This window comes from Cicer arietinum, chromosome 7 (genome assembly GCF_000331145.2).
Source record: "Cicer arietinum cultivar CDC Frontier isolate Library 1 chromosome 7, Cicar.CDCFrontier_v2.0, whole genome shotgun sequence".
Taxonomy (NCBI): Eukaryota; Viridiplantae; Streptophyta; class Magnoliopsida; order Fabales; family Fabaceae; genus Cicer; species Cicer arietinum.
The window spans coordinates 1643499-1660458 of NC_021166.2; the positions used below are offsets into that span (position 1 = coordinate 1643499).

The following is a 16960-nucleotide window of genomic DNA, read 5'->3' on the forward strand; positions in this document are numbered from 1 at the left end:
TCTCTCAGGTATCTCTCTTGCCCTCGCTTTCTTTAAATTTCAATAAATTATTCAATTGAACACATGTTAAGTCATTTTCGTACTTGAATATTAAGTGTTTATGTTTGAATATATTTGAGTTGTACAATAAATTTCACTGTAAAAATGATGTTTAGACTCAAAAGCTACAAATTCTAGCTTTAAGATTGATTTAATTCTGGAGTCAAAATCAATTTTTGTTCGAAAACAACTAAACATGTCAAAATCAATTTTACATCTCCAAGATCAATCCTGACTGCTACAAATGTGAAACCAAACATAGGCTGAATTTACTAACAAAAGACACATTTAAGAACTAAATTAACTATGGAAAGATACATAGTTTGGTGTGAGTATCGTTATTTGAGGACCAAAATGACTGACAAAATGTATAATTAGTTATTTTTTGTGATTTTGACATATTCAAGAACTATGTGACAGAGCCTCATACATTTAAAGACCAAAAACTAACTATTTAAAGACACATTTGAGGACAAAAAATGACTATTTTATCGTTATAATTTGACAGAGCTTGTTGAGAATGCTGGATGGCTTGAACTTCAAGGAATTTATAGCCTTCTTGTCTGCTTTCAGTCCTCGTGCCACTCTCCAACACAAAATTGAATGTATAAATTCATCTTAACATATCTAAATTGGTTCAATGCTTTCACAAATAGATAGTCGGTTCATTTATTATTGGATTGAATGAATGACAATGCTTGTTTTGTAGTTATTTTCAAGGTATATGATACGGACTGCAATGGAAAAGTTACCTTCCAAGACATGTTGACGGTTTTGAGGGATTTGACTGGACAATATATGTCTGAAGATCAAAGAGAGGTTACTAATTATTACAACTTTCTTCTGCTGCTGCTCCTAATGTGCATTATTGTTTTTCTTCTATGCTTTCTGTTCTGTAAATGAATTGGCCTTTCACTGTCACCTTCCTAGAATCCTAGTTGTCAACATAGAGAATGTACGTGCTCACTTATGTATATTTTTGCTCACATAACATCAAGGGGAACACTTGAACTTGAACTGCCATTTTTTTTTGGGTTCCTTCTGAGCCCATTATAGAAATTTGATGTTTCAAGGGATTGGTAATCCAATAATAAGACTAGACATAAGGCGAGGAGAAGTTTGAAAACTAAGCAAAAGACAGTATGTAACCTCAGGAGATGTGCTAAAGCTTTCTTTGAAAACTTTTATTGATTGTATTCTTCATCCCTTTAAAATATAATTCATTGAGTGTGTGTATGTTTGTATTACTGGACAATGAAACCTTTATTATTGTTTTAAATGAAGGTAAAAAACACATAATTATATTATTTCTTAACCAAAAAAAGTATTTATATGAAGTGTGTTTTTAGTGTGTATTTGTAACTGAAAATATGTAAATGAGGTTGAGAATGGAGACATTATTGGAGGTTATTTTACATTTCAATTGCCCGAGATAATGAAGGATGATTTGATTGCTTACAACTGCCTCTGGTGTATTCTGTTTCCTCTATATACATTCAGGAAGTTCTGGCACAGGTCCTTGAGGAAGCTGGCTATACAAAGGATTCTTTCTTAGTCTTGTCTGATTTCATGAAGGTACTGAAACAACTAATATCTAGCTTGACTTGTTGCACTCAGAATACTTGGAGAATATTCTTTTTGTTGTTTCTCATTCATTTTATTATGATTTTAACTATCTACTTCAAAGACATGGAACACCTTTGCCAGAGTAGCTACCTAAAATCATTAATACAAGTTAGGACTTAAGACTTTAATAGTAGTCTATATGATTGCACACATAATGACATAACAGCTTGGAGTGACAAGGTCGCTGACTGCCCTTGAGGATGGAAATTGTTCAGCTAAACTAAGCTTTAACTAAATTGACCTGGCCTTTTTTCTCAAATAAAGACCTAAGTGTGACTGGTTACCTGATATATATATTTATTTCCAAGGCTTGATCTTTATGAGAGTATAATATGGTCTGAAGTCCTATTTTAATCTTGCAGTAAGACTTTCAAACACGTTGTAATGTTTACCTCAAAATAGAGCTCACAGCCATAGGCCTGAGTATTTATGTAGGTCAACGGGTCTAAGCCTATAAATAGATCAAGTGTATAAGTTTAAGATATTACAACAAAAATATAAAATAATATTACTAAAAATCTTATTATATTAATTATTTTCATATAAATAGATCAATTTGTTCAATTTGTTAGACTTACAAGAAAAGTTTTTCAGATCCTTTGAAGTCTGGCATTTTTAATTAAATAAACTCTTAAAAACTTTTAACCTAACTTATTTAGTAACTTGGAAGGCTATTGTTTTGTGACAAACAGTCTTATGTATTCCCACCCTTGACTTATGCTTATGTTTGTCAATGGGCATTATATTTTCACGCTTCCTTCTGTTTGAGGGTGATACAATTTCATACGCATGCTGGATTTCTACCATGCATAGTGAACACTGCAAAATTGTATCACCCTCAAACAGAAGGAAGCGTGAAAATATAATGCCCATTAGTAATGAACAAAATGTGTGCCATCTTTCATTTGAAAAAATTGCTTGACCATCCCTTTTTACTGATAGATTCTTGGAAATTCGGATTTGAAGATGGAAGCTGAGGTTCCTGTCGATTAGAATGAAGATAGCAATTGCCCTAGAATATAATATACCCAAAAAACCTCTCAGTCATGCCTTACTTTGGGTGTGACGATTGAGATTCTTGATTCTGGTAGTCTTTTCTTCCTTAGTCGATGATAGAGTATTTGTTGATTGCATAACAAAAATTTGAGTGATAAAAGTTTTAAACAATTGTGTTCAGAGCTGTTTATTTCTATTTAGAAATAAAGTTTGAAGTAAATATGAGTTTTTTTGCGGCTAGTGTTTCAACTATATATTGAGTTTCTTATGAAATTTGAATCGTTGATAACTTTTTTTGAACTATAGTAAAAAGGAAAGTGTTTATTGTTATGAGATAAGTTTGACAAGAAATACAAAAATGGTATTTGGTAGCATGTAATACTTACAAGTAATAATCATTCACTCTCTCATATATAATTATTAGTTAGTGAGGATCTCATGGGTCCAATCATCTATTTTTATGCATTATTCTCTCTTTTATATATATATATATTGTTTATCATATATATATATATATATATATATATATATATATATATATACTTGAATGGTTAAATTATAATTTTTAATGATTTTATTATGTGTATAACATAATCGCCACAAGATTATAAAACTATTATTCGTGCCTATATATATATATAAAAAAGTTAAGAGTAAAAATAGCGGTGCTCGTTGGAAGGTTTTTGGGAAATATCAAATAACAAATATGTTCCTCCATTTCCTTTTCCTCCTGATATCTAATGTACTTTAAGCAGAGCTAATATCGATTATGTTTAAATAAAACAACGCTTGATTGTTAAATGCACATGCTCAACAAAATATATATATACTAGAAATATTGTTCATTTATTTATTTATCAATGATTAAATTTTTTTGCTTTATGATATTTAGTGTATTCCTCACTTAGAGGAGGAATTCACCTTCAGAGCATTGGATAAATTGGAATGATTTTTTAGTGTCACAATTTTCCTTAAACCAATCTTAGAGGGGTTACCTCATTTTGCTAAGTAACGTATCCAATTTGAATTTGAATCTTATGAAAGCATATAGGTTAAGAGAGTTTTACCTTTTTTATAAGTAGGTTCACCTTACTTGCCTTGAAGAAACAATGACGACTTTTTAATATAAAAGTTTTAAGGCAAAAAAGTAAATTTTATTTTCAACTGTATTATATTATACTACGTGCTCATGTTTTCGTTTTTTAAAATAAAATGATTATTTTAAATAAATCATTTTTTTATCAATAAAATAGTAAATAAAATAATTTAAATAAAGTGTAAACTTAAAAGAAAAAAATCACACCATAAACTGATATTTTCTCTCTCTATATATTGACAAAATGTAAACCGGCCGGTTAATTTAGTTGTATATTGTATGAAGCCAAATCTCTATGAAGTACGCAACAAATAGTTTATTTTTTATTTTTTCTTCATATATTCTCTTTATTGTTAATTCTATTTAAAATATGTCAAATATTAGTTAGGTTGCGAGAGTTTAGTTCGTTATGCTAAATTTAATTATCAGTAGTTGCAATAATTAGTTTTTATTTGGACAAATGTAAAAATAATTAAATAAAATTATTTGACCAATTCAAACAAAATGTGCGCATGAATGAATCATTACCTTTTTGTAAAAGTAATTATCAAAAGTAATAAGATCAGAATTTAGTAATGAACAAAATTGCAACTTTAATTTTCTTTATAATGATGGATTGACAATGATTTAAAATAGCAAAACATGATATTTAAGATATTAATTAAAATTGAATGAGAAACTTTATTATCAAGCTTTCCAATATTATATTGAGAGAAGAATGTTATATTTGACAAATAATTAATTGAAAAGAATTTCACAATCATAAAAAGACAAATATCTCTTTTTACTAATAAACATTTCATATGCATAGATTACTTTTTATATTACCTATTATCTTATATTCCTTTTCAAAATACAAAAATATTACTCGTATTTCCATTAGAAAATTGCAAGAAATTTGTAAAAAGAATAATCAATTATCCATCAAAATTCTTTTACTCCTTCTAGTCTTTTTGATTAGAAAAAATTACATAATTCAATTATCTGAAGAAAAAAATTGAAAGAGTATTTTTTAACCATGAGCATTGAGCACAAGCTAGGAAGCAGTATGAAAGGTTGATGCATGCGTGTGTTGGAGTTGACTTGACATATTTAATGATGAATAATCAAAGGGTCGGTTCTCATTTCATAACCGTTGAAAAAAATATTCCTCTGAGGCTCTGACACAAACAAACAAAAGACTTTCCCGAATAGAAAATTAAAAAGGAAAAAAGAAAAAGGAAAAAAATAAGAAAAGGAAAAGAATCGAAAAGAATGGGGTAGCTGCGAGGAGTAAGGAGCATTTGCAGGAGACATGGACCCTACAAACAATACGATTAATCAGCAGCACCTGCCTCACTCAGATCATCAAACAACGTTAACGAACCATGATTTTGTCTTTTATAATAACTGCTCAAAACGAAACTCACTCTCTCTTGTATTTACACAACAACAACTTTGTTCTCCCAAACACACCACTTAACAAGGTTTGATTTCTTCTTATTAACTCTGAAAACATTCTTTTTGAAACACAGGTTTCGATTCTGTTTTGTTTTGGAAAATTCAAGCAATTGGAAGGTAAGTTAGATTTGGTTTTCATTCATTACATTTTCCTTGTTGCAAAAGCGTTACGAAGTTTTATTATATGGTTAGGTGCTATGTCTCTGTGAATGAAACCCCTTTTTCTTACGCGCTTTCTTGTATTTTTTCCCCACCAAACACCATTCTTTTTGCCTTTTGTATAATTTTTTCTTCGCATTTTCTACTAGATCGCTTCAATTTGTTGGATTAACTTTTTTCTGATCGACGTTGTGGGAATTTGGAAATTAAGCAATTTTTATGAGTAGTTAGTTTCATGAAGGTAACTATGTATATCAATTATTTGTTTCTAAGAGACAATCATACATCACATGAATTAGTGCGTATTTGGAAATAATAATGAGTTTGACGAAATCACAGTTGTGTCATGTTTTTGTTGAAGCTTCAAAGTGTAGCTTTTGTCAAAATACAGTTCGCATATAGTGATTTTGCCAAACTGACTAACTATCCAAACCTGCACTTAGCCTCTGGGAGAAAAACTAATTTCTTCTCCCCCAAAACACCTTATGGTCATCTTTAGAGAAACTAAATTATGTGTATTTAGCTATTTACTTGTAATTGAGCTCAAGCTTGGATGAAAAGGAATCCAATTTAGTAACTTAGTTTCGGTGGTTTGGCCATTTGAAGAGGAGACATGCATATTTTGTAGTAAAAAGGGTAGATCAGATAGAGGATAGTTCAAATTGTTAGAAGCTGAGAAAGACCTAGAAAAACTATAAAATAAACTCTTAAAAAAGATCTAAAGATTAATGAGTTGGATAAACATATGCTATATGACAAAATATTATAGTGCCATTTGATCCATGTAACTGTCTTTACTTAGTGAAATAAGACTTGATTGTTGTTGTTGTATGGCTGACGTAAATTTTGTATCTTGTGTGTTCAGGAATAAGTGATTGCTTCAAGTTCAACATTTAATAATCAAGTGTAGGGTGGTAGAAAGAAATCATCCACCATGTCTGAGAGTGATATAATAGCCATGAAGGAGACGCTTCGCGCGCAACAGCAACTTCTGCAGAAGCTATACGCGGAGTTGGATCAAGAAAGAGAAGCCTCATCAACTGCAGCTAGTGAAGCAATGGACATGATAGTGCGTCTACAAGGTGAAAAGGCCGCAGTGAAGATGGAGGCAAGTCACTACAAGAGAATGGCTGAGGAGAAGATAGGTCATGCTGAGGCATCCCTTGAGGTTTTTGAAGAGCTTATGTATCAAAAAGAAATGGAAATTGCTTCTCTTGAATTTCAAGTCTTGGCTTATAAACATAAACTTCTAACACTAGGAGCTGATTTCAATGCTGCTGAGTTTGAATTCCCTGAAGATATTTTCTTGAATAGAGTGGATCAACATAATGGAGAAAATGGTCAAATTAGTAATGTAAGAAGGCTCAATTCATTGCCACCTATTCAGTTTAAGACTACTTTGAGAGCTAACAACAGAAAGAGAGATAGATCACCTACTCCAATTCCAGTTTCAGAAGTGATTCCTAATAATACACTTGAAGGTAGGGACCAAGAAGTCATTTCACCAAGCATGGATTTGCCAATAAAGCATGTGGATTTTGCACAAGGAACACTTGACTCATATTGGAACCAGATTCAAAGATTAGATGAAAAAGTGAATGTGATTTCAGATTGTAAAGAATCAGCAGTTGAAAAATGTGCCAACTTGAGGAGTAGAAGAGGGAGATCATGTTCAATATTTTCACAAGCAAGCAATAAGATAGCTTTTGATCAAAAATTTAGAGTAGCCTCTATTAATGCAGATAAAGCAAATCAATTTGGAGATGTGGAACACGATACAACAGAAGCAGTTTCTAGTCCTTCTTGTTCGGTTAATGTGCACGATGTTTTCGAAGTTCCGCAGACAAGCGAAAAGCGTGAAGTAATTGAACATGGGAAAAGAAGACTTGAGAAATGGATTTCAGATGTAGATTACAGGTTGACAAAACCAGACACAATGTGTGATGAAATCATAGAGTCACAAGTTAAACATGATATGGATAAGGTAAAGAGCATGATGCATAGCACACATCATGAAACCAAAAAATCAAATAATAAAGATATGAAGACTATTGGGGATTGCAATGCTCAAGCTGAGTTTCATAGGTTGCATCAGAGAATTGATAGGCTTGAAAGGGAGAGGGTTAGTGTAAGACAAGAGATTAAGAATGAAGGAGATGGTGAAGAGCATTTGAGGTTGTTGAAGGACATACAAAGTCAACTCAATTCAATACAGTTAGAGATGAGAAACTGTAAAACAAAAAAAACATCACCTAAGAAGGAGGAAATTTCTTTGGGACCTCTTCAAGAGGTAATGTGCTTTTTTCCTTTTCTTATGAGAAAATTAGGGCCGTTTACTTCTGCTGTTGTCTGTTTCTATTTTCACTGATAAAATGATTATTATAGAAGGTTATGGAAATTTTTGAAAATACATTTTAAAAATAGATTAAATATTTTTGAAAAATGTCAAAACATTGTTTTCAGTGTTTTTTCGAAATGCATTCTTTCTACTCGGCTTCTATTTTCTTTCTATCACAATTAAAAAGAAAAATTCATAACTAAATGTCATTCCAACCAGTGAAAAATGAAAACTGAAAATGTTCATAGATAATTGCCCCTTAAGTATTTTTGTATTGAAGCTAGTTATGGTTTAATAACATTTTACATTTGATGACCAAGGGATGGTCTTTTGTTTCTTGAATTATTTTTCTTCAACTGTGTAATAATATTTTTCAAATTTATGTGAACAGGCAATGCTATACTTTTGGATTTGATCAAATGATTACAGAATGACCATCTCAGACAACCAATCAACTCAGAGCATTATTTAGTGTACATATATTATACTTTGTTTTCAAAGAGGATTGTGTTTGGTATAGGCAGATAAAAATAGATCTTATAAGATGAATTTTAGTTACTTAAGAGTGTATATCTTTTCATATTTCCTTTAAGAAATTCATTGCATCAAGGTAAGGTGTCACTAACGTGACCCTGAAGACTTAAATTCATGAATTAAATGATAATTTCTAACCGATTGGAGGAGATGCGTGATGCACTTGGATTGGGCAGCAAAAGGAAGGATTCAGAGGTTGCTACACAATTTATAGCCACTTTGAAGCATCACGGTTGTTAATTATCTTATATATATTGTTAAGTTTCTGCAACGATTTTGTTTTGTATTTGTAAATGAAGTATGTAATTGTGATTTGCGTTTATCTAATGTACACCAAAAGCAACTCCACTTTGAAGCTCACATAAGTATGTTATACGAATAATTCATTTAATAACAAGTAACTAATACTTGAGGAAATCTTAAAACTTTATAAGTTGACAGTGGAATATGTACAAAGCTTTCACATTTACAATAGTTAAAAATTAAACTCTTCACAACATTTTTTTTTTACTTTTCAAGTAAATTATGTTCTCTGCTGAAGGAATTATTGAGGTAATCCTTCAACCTCCCCATCTCTTGTGCTACATCCAGCATGGTTGGTCTTGTTGAAGGGTTGTTCTGTGTGCAAAGTAGCCCTAGTTCAATGAGTTCCAACATAACATCTTCCAAAATTTTAGTATCATGCCTTGGAACACAAGAAAGAGAGCACCTTTGAAGTGCTTGTTGAACAATGTTTTCAAGCTTGTGTGGCTGTGTGTATTGTATCTTAACCCATTCATGCAAGCTAGAGCCCTCATGGATGAGTACATCAGTAGGGCGTTTACCTGTCACTATTTCTAACAGAATTACTCCAAAACTGTATACGTCACCCTCACTTGAAGCATGTTTACCCATTCCATATTCTGTCTTGTCCAAAAATATAAGAGTAATAATAGTGAGTTCTACAGCACAAAACTTGTTAGATAAATAGCAAGAAACTTCAAATTGAAGGGGTCTCCGGAGTCTAACATGTGGGGGTGTTTCACACCAACACAACACGACGACACATTTAACTACTTCTATTTTTTCAAATTATAATCGCTTTCGATGTGTCAGTGTCACATCTAATGTATGTGTCTATGTCGGTGTTTTACAGCATACAAAAGAGAAAATTTAGTTACCAAAAGATACTCGAGAGTCATATTAAAGGCCTAATAAGGTACTGTCCCCTATAAATTATTTATAAATAAAATTCATACTGAATTTCCTAAAACTATAATTAGTCATTAACAAAAAACAGGCATGAACATATCATAAAAAAAAGTCGAATTACTGTTGAAAAAGTACATACCAGGAGCTATATAGCCAACTGAGCCACATAACAATCCATGTGTTGAACTGAAAGACGTTGAGTTATTACTGAAATTCTTCTCATCACCTTTTAGAAGCCTTGAAATTCCAAAATCAGTAACCAAAGCTGTGAAGTTTTCATCAAGAAGTATATTACTAGGCTTAAGATCACAGTGCACTACTTTCACAGGAGAGTAATGGTGCAAATAACAAATTCCCTCAGCAACATCACTACAAATCCTCACAAATTGAGTCACATTTAATCTCTGACTTAATTCATTGTTTGGAGGATATAGGCTCCTCTCAAGGCTACCATTTGGCATCAGTGGAAGAACAATAGCCTTAAATTCTGTCTTGCTACAAATTGTAATGATCCTTATTAAATTTCTATGCCTTATCTTTTTAATTATTTGACATTCCCTTCTAAAGCTCCATGATATCTCATTCTCACAAGCTTTTGTTGTATCTAATACCTTCACTGCAACTCTTGTATTATCTAATAGGACACCTTTGTATACTCGTCCGAACCGACCCGAACCTATGATGTTTGAAGCACTGAAGTCTCTAGTTGCTTCTTTAAGTTGTTTATATGAAATTCTTGGATACTTGAGCTCTTTTGTTTCATCTTCTTCGTCTTCCAAGTCACATTCGCTAACGACTCGCAATCGCTTTATGGAGTGCCTACACATGCACAGAAAAGGTGTGCCAAATAGTAACACAGGAACTAACAAAAAAACCAAATGGTAAATGTGTTTATTATGATGACAGTGTTTCATGCCTTTAATTTGGCCACATAGATCATTGTTTCCTAGGAAAGAGTCTATGTTCAAAGATGAAAATGCTCCTTTGTTTGAGACATTTCCTGATAATTTGTTGAAAGAGAAGTTAAGTGTCTTGAGATAGGAAGATAACTGAAGGGATTCTGGTATTGTTCCATTCAATTGATTTGAAGAAAAATCAAGTGTTTGAATATAAGGTAATTGGCCTAATGAATAAGGTAGAGGACCTTCTAAGGAATTATAAGAAAGATTGAGATACTCTAGTGCTATGCAGTTTTCTAGTTGTGGTGGAATTCTGCCAGAGAGATTATTCATGGATACGTCAATAGCTAGCACCATGTCCATTTTGCTCAGTTCTAATGGTAATGAACCTTGTAACTCATTGTTTGATAAATTCAAGTATAGTTTCAAGCTAGTCAATGCTGCAACTTCTGCAGGAATTAGTCCTGTGATGTTGTTGTGTGACAAGTCTAGAATCTCCAAATTGACGCATTTTCCTAGACTTGGTGGTATTGTTCCAGAAAGATGGTTTTCATAAAGTAAAAGCCTTCTCAACTGAGAGAGGTTTGCGAAACTATCCGGTATCGAACCAGAAAGCTTGTTTCTTGACAAATCAACAAGTCCAAGATGCTGAATGTCTCCAAGAGTTGAAGGAATCTCACCTGATAGAGAATTGTTTGACAAATAAATTCTCTCTAGACTAACAATCTTGCATAGTTTGGGAGGGATCGATCCGTTTATTCGGTTACTAGACAACTTTAAGAAAGTAAGGTTGACAAGGTTGGCAATGTGAGGAGGTATAGAGCCATGTATGAGATTTTCTTGTAAGTGAAGTTTTTGAAGCCTAGTTGGAAGATTACCAATAATATGAGGCAACTTCCCACCAAGATTGTTTCCGGCCAATTCGAGTTCTTGAAAGTTAGATGAATTCATCAAGGAAGAAAAGAAAGGTTCAAGGTTAGTGTTACCATCATGGCTAACAAAACTATTATATGATAAGTATAGGAATTGTAATTGTGGCCAATTACATATAATCTCATATGGAAGTTCACCACTCAACATATTTGACTCCAAATCAAGCCATTTAAGTTTGGTAGAATTTGAAAGAGCCAAAGGAACTTGTCCTACAAAATTGTTAGACCAAAGTAAGAGGAATTCAAGCTCTTTAAGGATACACTTATTAATGTTCAATGGAATTCTTCCAACTAATGAATTATTAGAGAGGTCTATATAACTCAATGAAGTCACATTACATAAAAATTGTGGAGGAATCTCTCCATCAAGAAGATTGCTTCCCAAGTCAAGATAGTACAAGTTGTGAAGTGAACCAAATTCTAAGGGAATGTTCCCTTGAAGAAAATTCCAAGACAAACTAAGTTGTTCAAGGTGAACTAAATATCCTAATTCTCTTGGAATGTGACCCACAAAATGATTTCCAGAAAGGTCAAGAATTTGCAACAAAGTGAGGTTAGCAAGTGCAGGGGAAATAGTTCCTTCTAATGATCTTCCACTAAGATCAAGCTCTATGATTCTATTACTTGCATTGTTGCATTTGACACCTGACCAATTACAAACATGAACAACATTTGATTTCCAATTCTCTAACGAGTTTTCAGGGTCCGAAATAATGCATGACATGAATGAAACAAGTGATTTTTCATCATTCATAAGGCCAACATGTTCTTCCTTATGAATATGAACTCTAGAATGAACAATGACATCAAAAAATAATAGAAACATTGTAATAAGTCTAAACAAACACATCATGGAGGAAATGTTGAAATCCACTAAGGAATGTCTCACTACTTAAGGTTCAATTGTTGCTCAATAAAAAGAAAAGCACTTAGGATTTGAAGAAAGCAGAAGTGATGGAAAAAAGTTGAGTTGTGCCTAACTGCCGTTGAAGTAGCAAACGTACGTTTGGTGATTAGAATGTTTGACTTAAATTATAAATTGACTTATATGAAAAAAAATATATGACACGTGAGTAGAATTATTGGCTGTTTAGCAATAGTGATCCAAATGTCACCAGCATAACCAGCCTAACATTGATTTTGTTTTGTTTAATTAAGCCTAACAATGATTTTATTTTATCGGTAGAGGGACTCATAAGCACCACTTGAAATCACACACATAATTGTTAAGTCTCAATGTTCAATCTCAAATAAATATTTAACTTAACAATATCGATATTTATCAGTTAACTTGAGTTTAACATGAATTTTTATTAGAGTCTTAAATAATATGTCCTTTTAGTGTTAAAAAAATATATTATATTAACGTCTAAAGAAAAATCTACTATTTTGTTACGTCACTCTACTTTTATAAAATTAATTTAAAATTAATTATATGAAATTGATACATTATAACCTCGTTAAATATCAATATAAAACAATTTTGTATTCACATCTTCCATTAAACTCTTTTATTAATCCAATTTTGGGTTACGTTGATTTGGGAGGTTCTTAGATTTTGTTCAAGTAGTTGAGGAAAAAAAACATTATTTTGTTCAAGTAGTAGTGGATGATGTGGTGTTAAAAAAGATAATCTTGATTAATAGGCACGCTTATTGATTGTGTGCTGACAATGTTGATATTGGTACATTTGTCGGCTGCGTTTCATATGCATATAAGATTCAATGAATTGATCCGTAAGCAACAAGGTTCACATAAATTGAATTTTTTATTCTTTGGTCCAAGTGTTGCTTTTTTACATGAGGCCCAAACCAAGGAAAAAGCCCAAATCAAAATGGCCATAACACAATAATCCACCCAATTATAGCTTTTTTTTTTATCAACAATAACACCAATCAAGTTTTTGAAAAAATAAACATCAATCAACTCTTATCGCATTAAATAAAAAATCACATTAAGAATATGTTTGTCTCCCTCAAAAAAATATTCTATCCTCTTTCATTTTATTTATGATTAAAATATGAGCTAGGAAGAAGATCAAGATTCTCCTAATGGGTAAATAAGAAAAACTAATTTTATGGAATCTATGAAAGGAATGTAATTTGAGTTTGACCGCATTGTGTTTATCTATTAGTGAATTAGACAGCAAGTCACATAGTGTGTGGGCTAGAATGGATTCTATCAAGTTGGCCTTTGTGTTTATTAATGTTAAGGCTGTGTAGATGTATTCTTGTGGTGGTCTTTTTCAATCTCCATGTCACTCCCTTTTTAGGGTGAAATAGTTAGTTGTCTTAAACAAGTCCCCATGTGATTACCATAGCTCTTGATGTTGACTGTAACAATGGCGTATGTGTTTAGTGATAAATCATATAATCTTTGTGAACTTATTCTTAGTTATGTAATACTAATTTGGACCTTTTAGAAAAAGTGATATTAATTATTTAATTTGCTAAATTTACTGTAATTTAATTAAGTATATGAAATGAAGTGGAGTTAATGTTATTTTTTGATACTCCGTACTACTAGTTTAATTTATTAAAGTTAGTATGATTTAAAATAAAATGGAATTTATAAGAATTAGTTGTAATCGAATGATTTTGGATTTAGTTCTCCACAAAATCTATAATTTATGCATTCAAAATATATTTTTTGTTGATTTTTTTCTATCACGATAAATTTCACTATAATTAATTTACACAACTATGAGGTTTCGGGTTCGAATTTAAAAAAAGATGTCAAATCTAACAATATTAATATTTGTCACTTGACGAGTTTAATAAACTAAAATTGTGGATAATTTATAATGGAGCGTGATATGTATGATCAAAGTTGAGTTATTTGATAACGGTATTCTCCTACAAATTTATAGTATTTTTTAGATTTTAAAATTGTATTTGAGTAGTATCTCATAAAGTCCCGTTCTCCCATTTAATGTCAACATAATCAAATACAACCACCAATAGTCATGTCAACTGGGCAGGACGGGGGTGGATTTTGCCTCCTCCGCCTCCGCACCCGACTAATCGGGTAAAACCTGCAACCATCCTCATTTTATAGTGGGTGTAGAATTTAGACTCTCATTCCCGCCTGCAACGGGGTTTGGGTTTCCCTGCTCACACCCGCATCCGTTCGTATATATATATATATATATATATATATATATAAAATTATAAATTTAACAATCATATCTATTATAATTGATAAAATAAAATAATTGTTATTAGACACTTATAAAATAAAAACATATTTTCTATTGAGATAAGATTATAATTTTTAATATTTAAAAAAATATTAAATATATTTAATATATATATGTATATAAAATTTAAAAATTACATTAATATTACTTGTGGGACGGATGCGAGGCAGGGTGAATATCACCACCCCACACCCGTCCCCGCCCCCGAATTTTAATTTCAAAGAAAATCCGCACCCACGTCAAATTAAAGCAGTCTTGATCGTCCAAATCAAGCGGGTTTGGGTGGATAGATGCATATTATATTGTCATCCCTGACCACCAATAAAGTTGTAAGTGGTTCATATAAGGGTCAGATCAAGGCCTACCTATTTTCAAATGAGTTGCAAATAATGAAGTTCGACCTAGGTGTGGCCCTGAGCACGGGCGGAAGGGACGGCCGCCCATGGCCTCATTTTTGGTAGGGGTACTAAAATTATTATTTTCTTGTAGTAGTTAGTAGTATTACATTTATGTTTTGTTGGTTAACAACATAGGCAATCCACAATTATCTTAGTTATTGGTACAAGCAAAAATAAATTACTTTCGCAAATGAATCAAGTGGTTCACATATGATTTTAATGAGTAAATGAATTGACTTACAAATAAATTTAAAAAAAAATATTAACATTTGTTACATTTTCAAGAGTTTACAAAAAAAGAAAATACATTGAAAAAATGTTTTAATTAAGATAATTTATGTTATTAGATATCTTACTAAACAAAAACTAAAAACTATTTTTTCGAAATTAAAATTGTTAAAATTTTATTTGCAAAAATATGTCACAAAATTGATTAAATAGTCTCACTTTGATTTTTATTGAAAATATTTTTTAAAAAAGAAGTTTGATTATGAAAGAATCATTAATATTTTTTCAACAAAATAATAATAATAATAATAATAATAATAATAATAATAATAATAATAATAATAATACAAATAATTAGGCACAGTTTTATTGGTGCCTCCAAGGCACATATATTCTCATGATAGGCCCTAAGTATAACACGTCAGTTTCATGAAATAACTTGTGATGATCCATAATAGATAACGCCACATGGTGGTTTGCACATTTGCAATGGGAAGGTGGCATTGAGTGAGAGACATAGTAAATTAAGATTTGGTGACTAATTCAATTAATTTCTTTGTGAAATGCTAGTTGAACTGGTTCAATCAATTTTTGTTTTAATTATCGAGCTGAATCATAATCGGACACACATAGAAAAAGAAAAAATGGATCGTTGACATTTTATATTTTAAAAATGGATTAAATTGAAGTTCATTCCGATTCTATTTATAAATCGGTTAGATAGAGATGTGCCAAAAAATCAAGTTATTTGTTTAGCTGGCGTTTTACGGTCCGAACCAAGATTTATTTTAACAACTTTAATCATTAGTAGTTGATGTAATTATGTGTGTCACTATGTAAACTGTTTGCTATCGAGTTGGACTTCTAATCATAAAAAAATTAAATACAAACAAGAACACATAGTTATAATTGAATTTGAAGTAAAATAATCTATGTTTAAATTTTTTTCTTTTGCTAGTTTCGCTGAATATAGTCATACATAAATTTTGACTTTTCTTTGATTTACAAATAAACTCGTTTTTTGAATGCTTTATACTATAATTAGAAAACATTAATTTCTACGCTGTATCTTTCACAACTTAACAATCGAATGAGGTTTTTTGTTTGTGTTTTTTTTTTTGTAAAATCGCATGAGGTTGTCGTCACTTGACCTTTTCACCCAATTGAAAATCATTAACTATAATTTGTTTTTATTGAATCGCATTATTTTCTTTTAAATATCTCAAAAAGGCCATGTGACGAGATTTGGAATTTTGGATAATAGAAAGAAAAGTGCAAGTTGTTCCAAAAAAAAGGAGAAAGAAATGTGGAAGTGCAACACTACTCTACGGAAATTGCTGTCACCTTTCGTTGTTTTTTTGTGATGGTGCTATGATTTCTCATATCCGGAGGCATCTGATTCAGATTCTTATATGCACAAATGAACATCATTAGCATTACCATGTTTCATTTGTACGCTACGAATTAAAGCAACTCAATCAGCATCGTGTAAATTTCTCATAATAATTATATTATATTATTTATTAAATAAATAAAAAATTTAATCACCCTCAACATTTATCACGAGACATGAACTTAAGGATTTTGCAATTCAACTTCTATTAGAGTTCTCAAGGATTAATTAGCTAGTTTAACTAGTTGTTTATACCAGTGGTTATATAAATCATTATCTCTCTTATTAATTGCTTAAATTAATAATAGTAAGATGATATCAAAATTATAATTATATTGTAATATTATTTTCTCAATTTTGAAAAAAATTCTATGAAAATTTGTTTTATGTTTATGATCTATAATCAAGAATAGTTTATGTTTTCTTCGTTCAAACCGTTACATTTTTAAGTTTTTTGTGTTTATAGTTGCATATGTCAAAAGGCTAAAATGT

At 31.2% G+C, this 16960-nt stretch overlaps 3 protein-coding genes across 5 annotated transcripts in view; 2 read left to right on the plus strand and 1 right to left on the minus strand.

Annotated features, from left to right (window-relative positions):
• Positions 1-2901, plus strand: part of LOC101494518 (uncharacterized) — a 3284-nt gene extending 383 nt beyond the window's left edge. The window contains exons 3-6 of the mRNA XM_004507702.3: positions 548-644; positions 749-858; positions 1540-1614; positions 2608-2901. Coding sequence (XP_004507759.1) covers positions 548-644; positions 749-858; positions 1540-1614; positions 2608-2658 — 333 coding nt within the window. The 3' untranslated portion in view covers positions 2659-2901. The remainder of the gene's footprint in view (positions 1-547; positions 645-748; positions 859-1539; positions 1615-2607) is intronic.
• Positions 2902-4885: 1984 nt separating this feature from the next.
• LOC101494834 (uncharacterized) lies at positions 4886-8550 on the plus strand. 3 transcript variants are annotated; one of them, XM_004507704.4, is made up of 3 exons: positions 4886-5314; positions 6222-7646; positions 8086-8550. In XM_004507704.4, exons 2-3 carry the CDS (start codon positions 6291-6293, stop codon positions 8107-8109), a joined length of 1380 nt encoding a protein of 459 aa, XP_004507761.1. In that variant the 5' UTR covers positions 4886-5314; positions 6222-6290; the 3' UTR covers positions 8110-8550. The 3 variants fall into 3 exon arrangements, with proteins under 3 accessions (XP_004507761.1, XP_004507760.1, XP_027192953.1); XM_004507703.4 differs by having other exon boundaries at positions 4886-5223; XM_027337152.2 differs by lacking the exon at positions 4886-5314 and adding an exon at positions 5349-5597.
• A 177-nt stretch (positions 8551-8727) lies between these two features.
• LOC101503887 (putative leucine-rich repeat receptor-like serine/threonine-protein kinase At2g24130) lies at positions 8728-12228 on the minus strand. Its single transcript, XM_004508178.4, has 2 exons — positions 9559-12228; positions 8728-9130 (listed from the first exon to the last, which is right to left on the minus strand). The coding sequence occupies exons 1-2, from the start codon at positions 12101-12103 to the stop codon at positions 8736-8738; spliced, it is 2940 nt and encodes a 979-aa protein (XP_004508235.2). The 5' UTR covers positions 12104-12228; the 3' UTR covers positions 8728-8735.
• Between the last annotated feature and the right edge of the window lie 4732 nt (positions 12229-16960).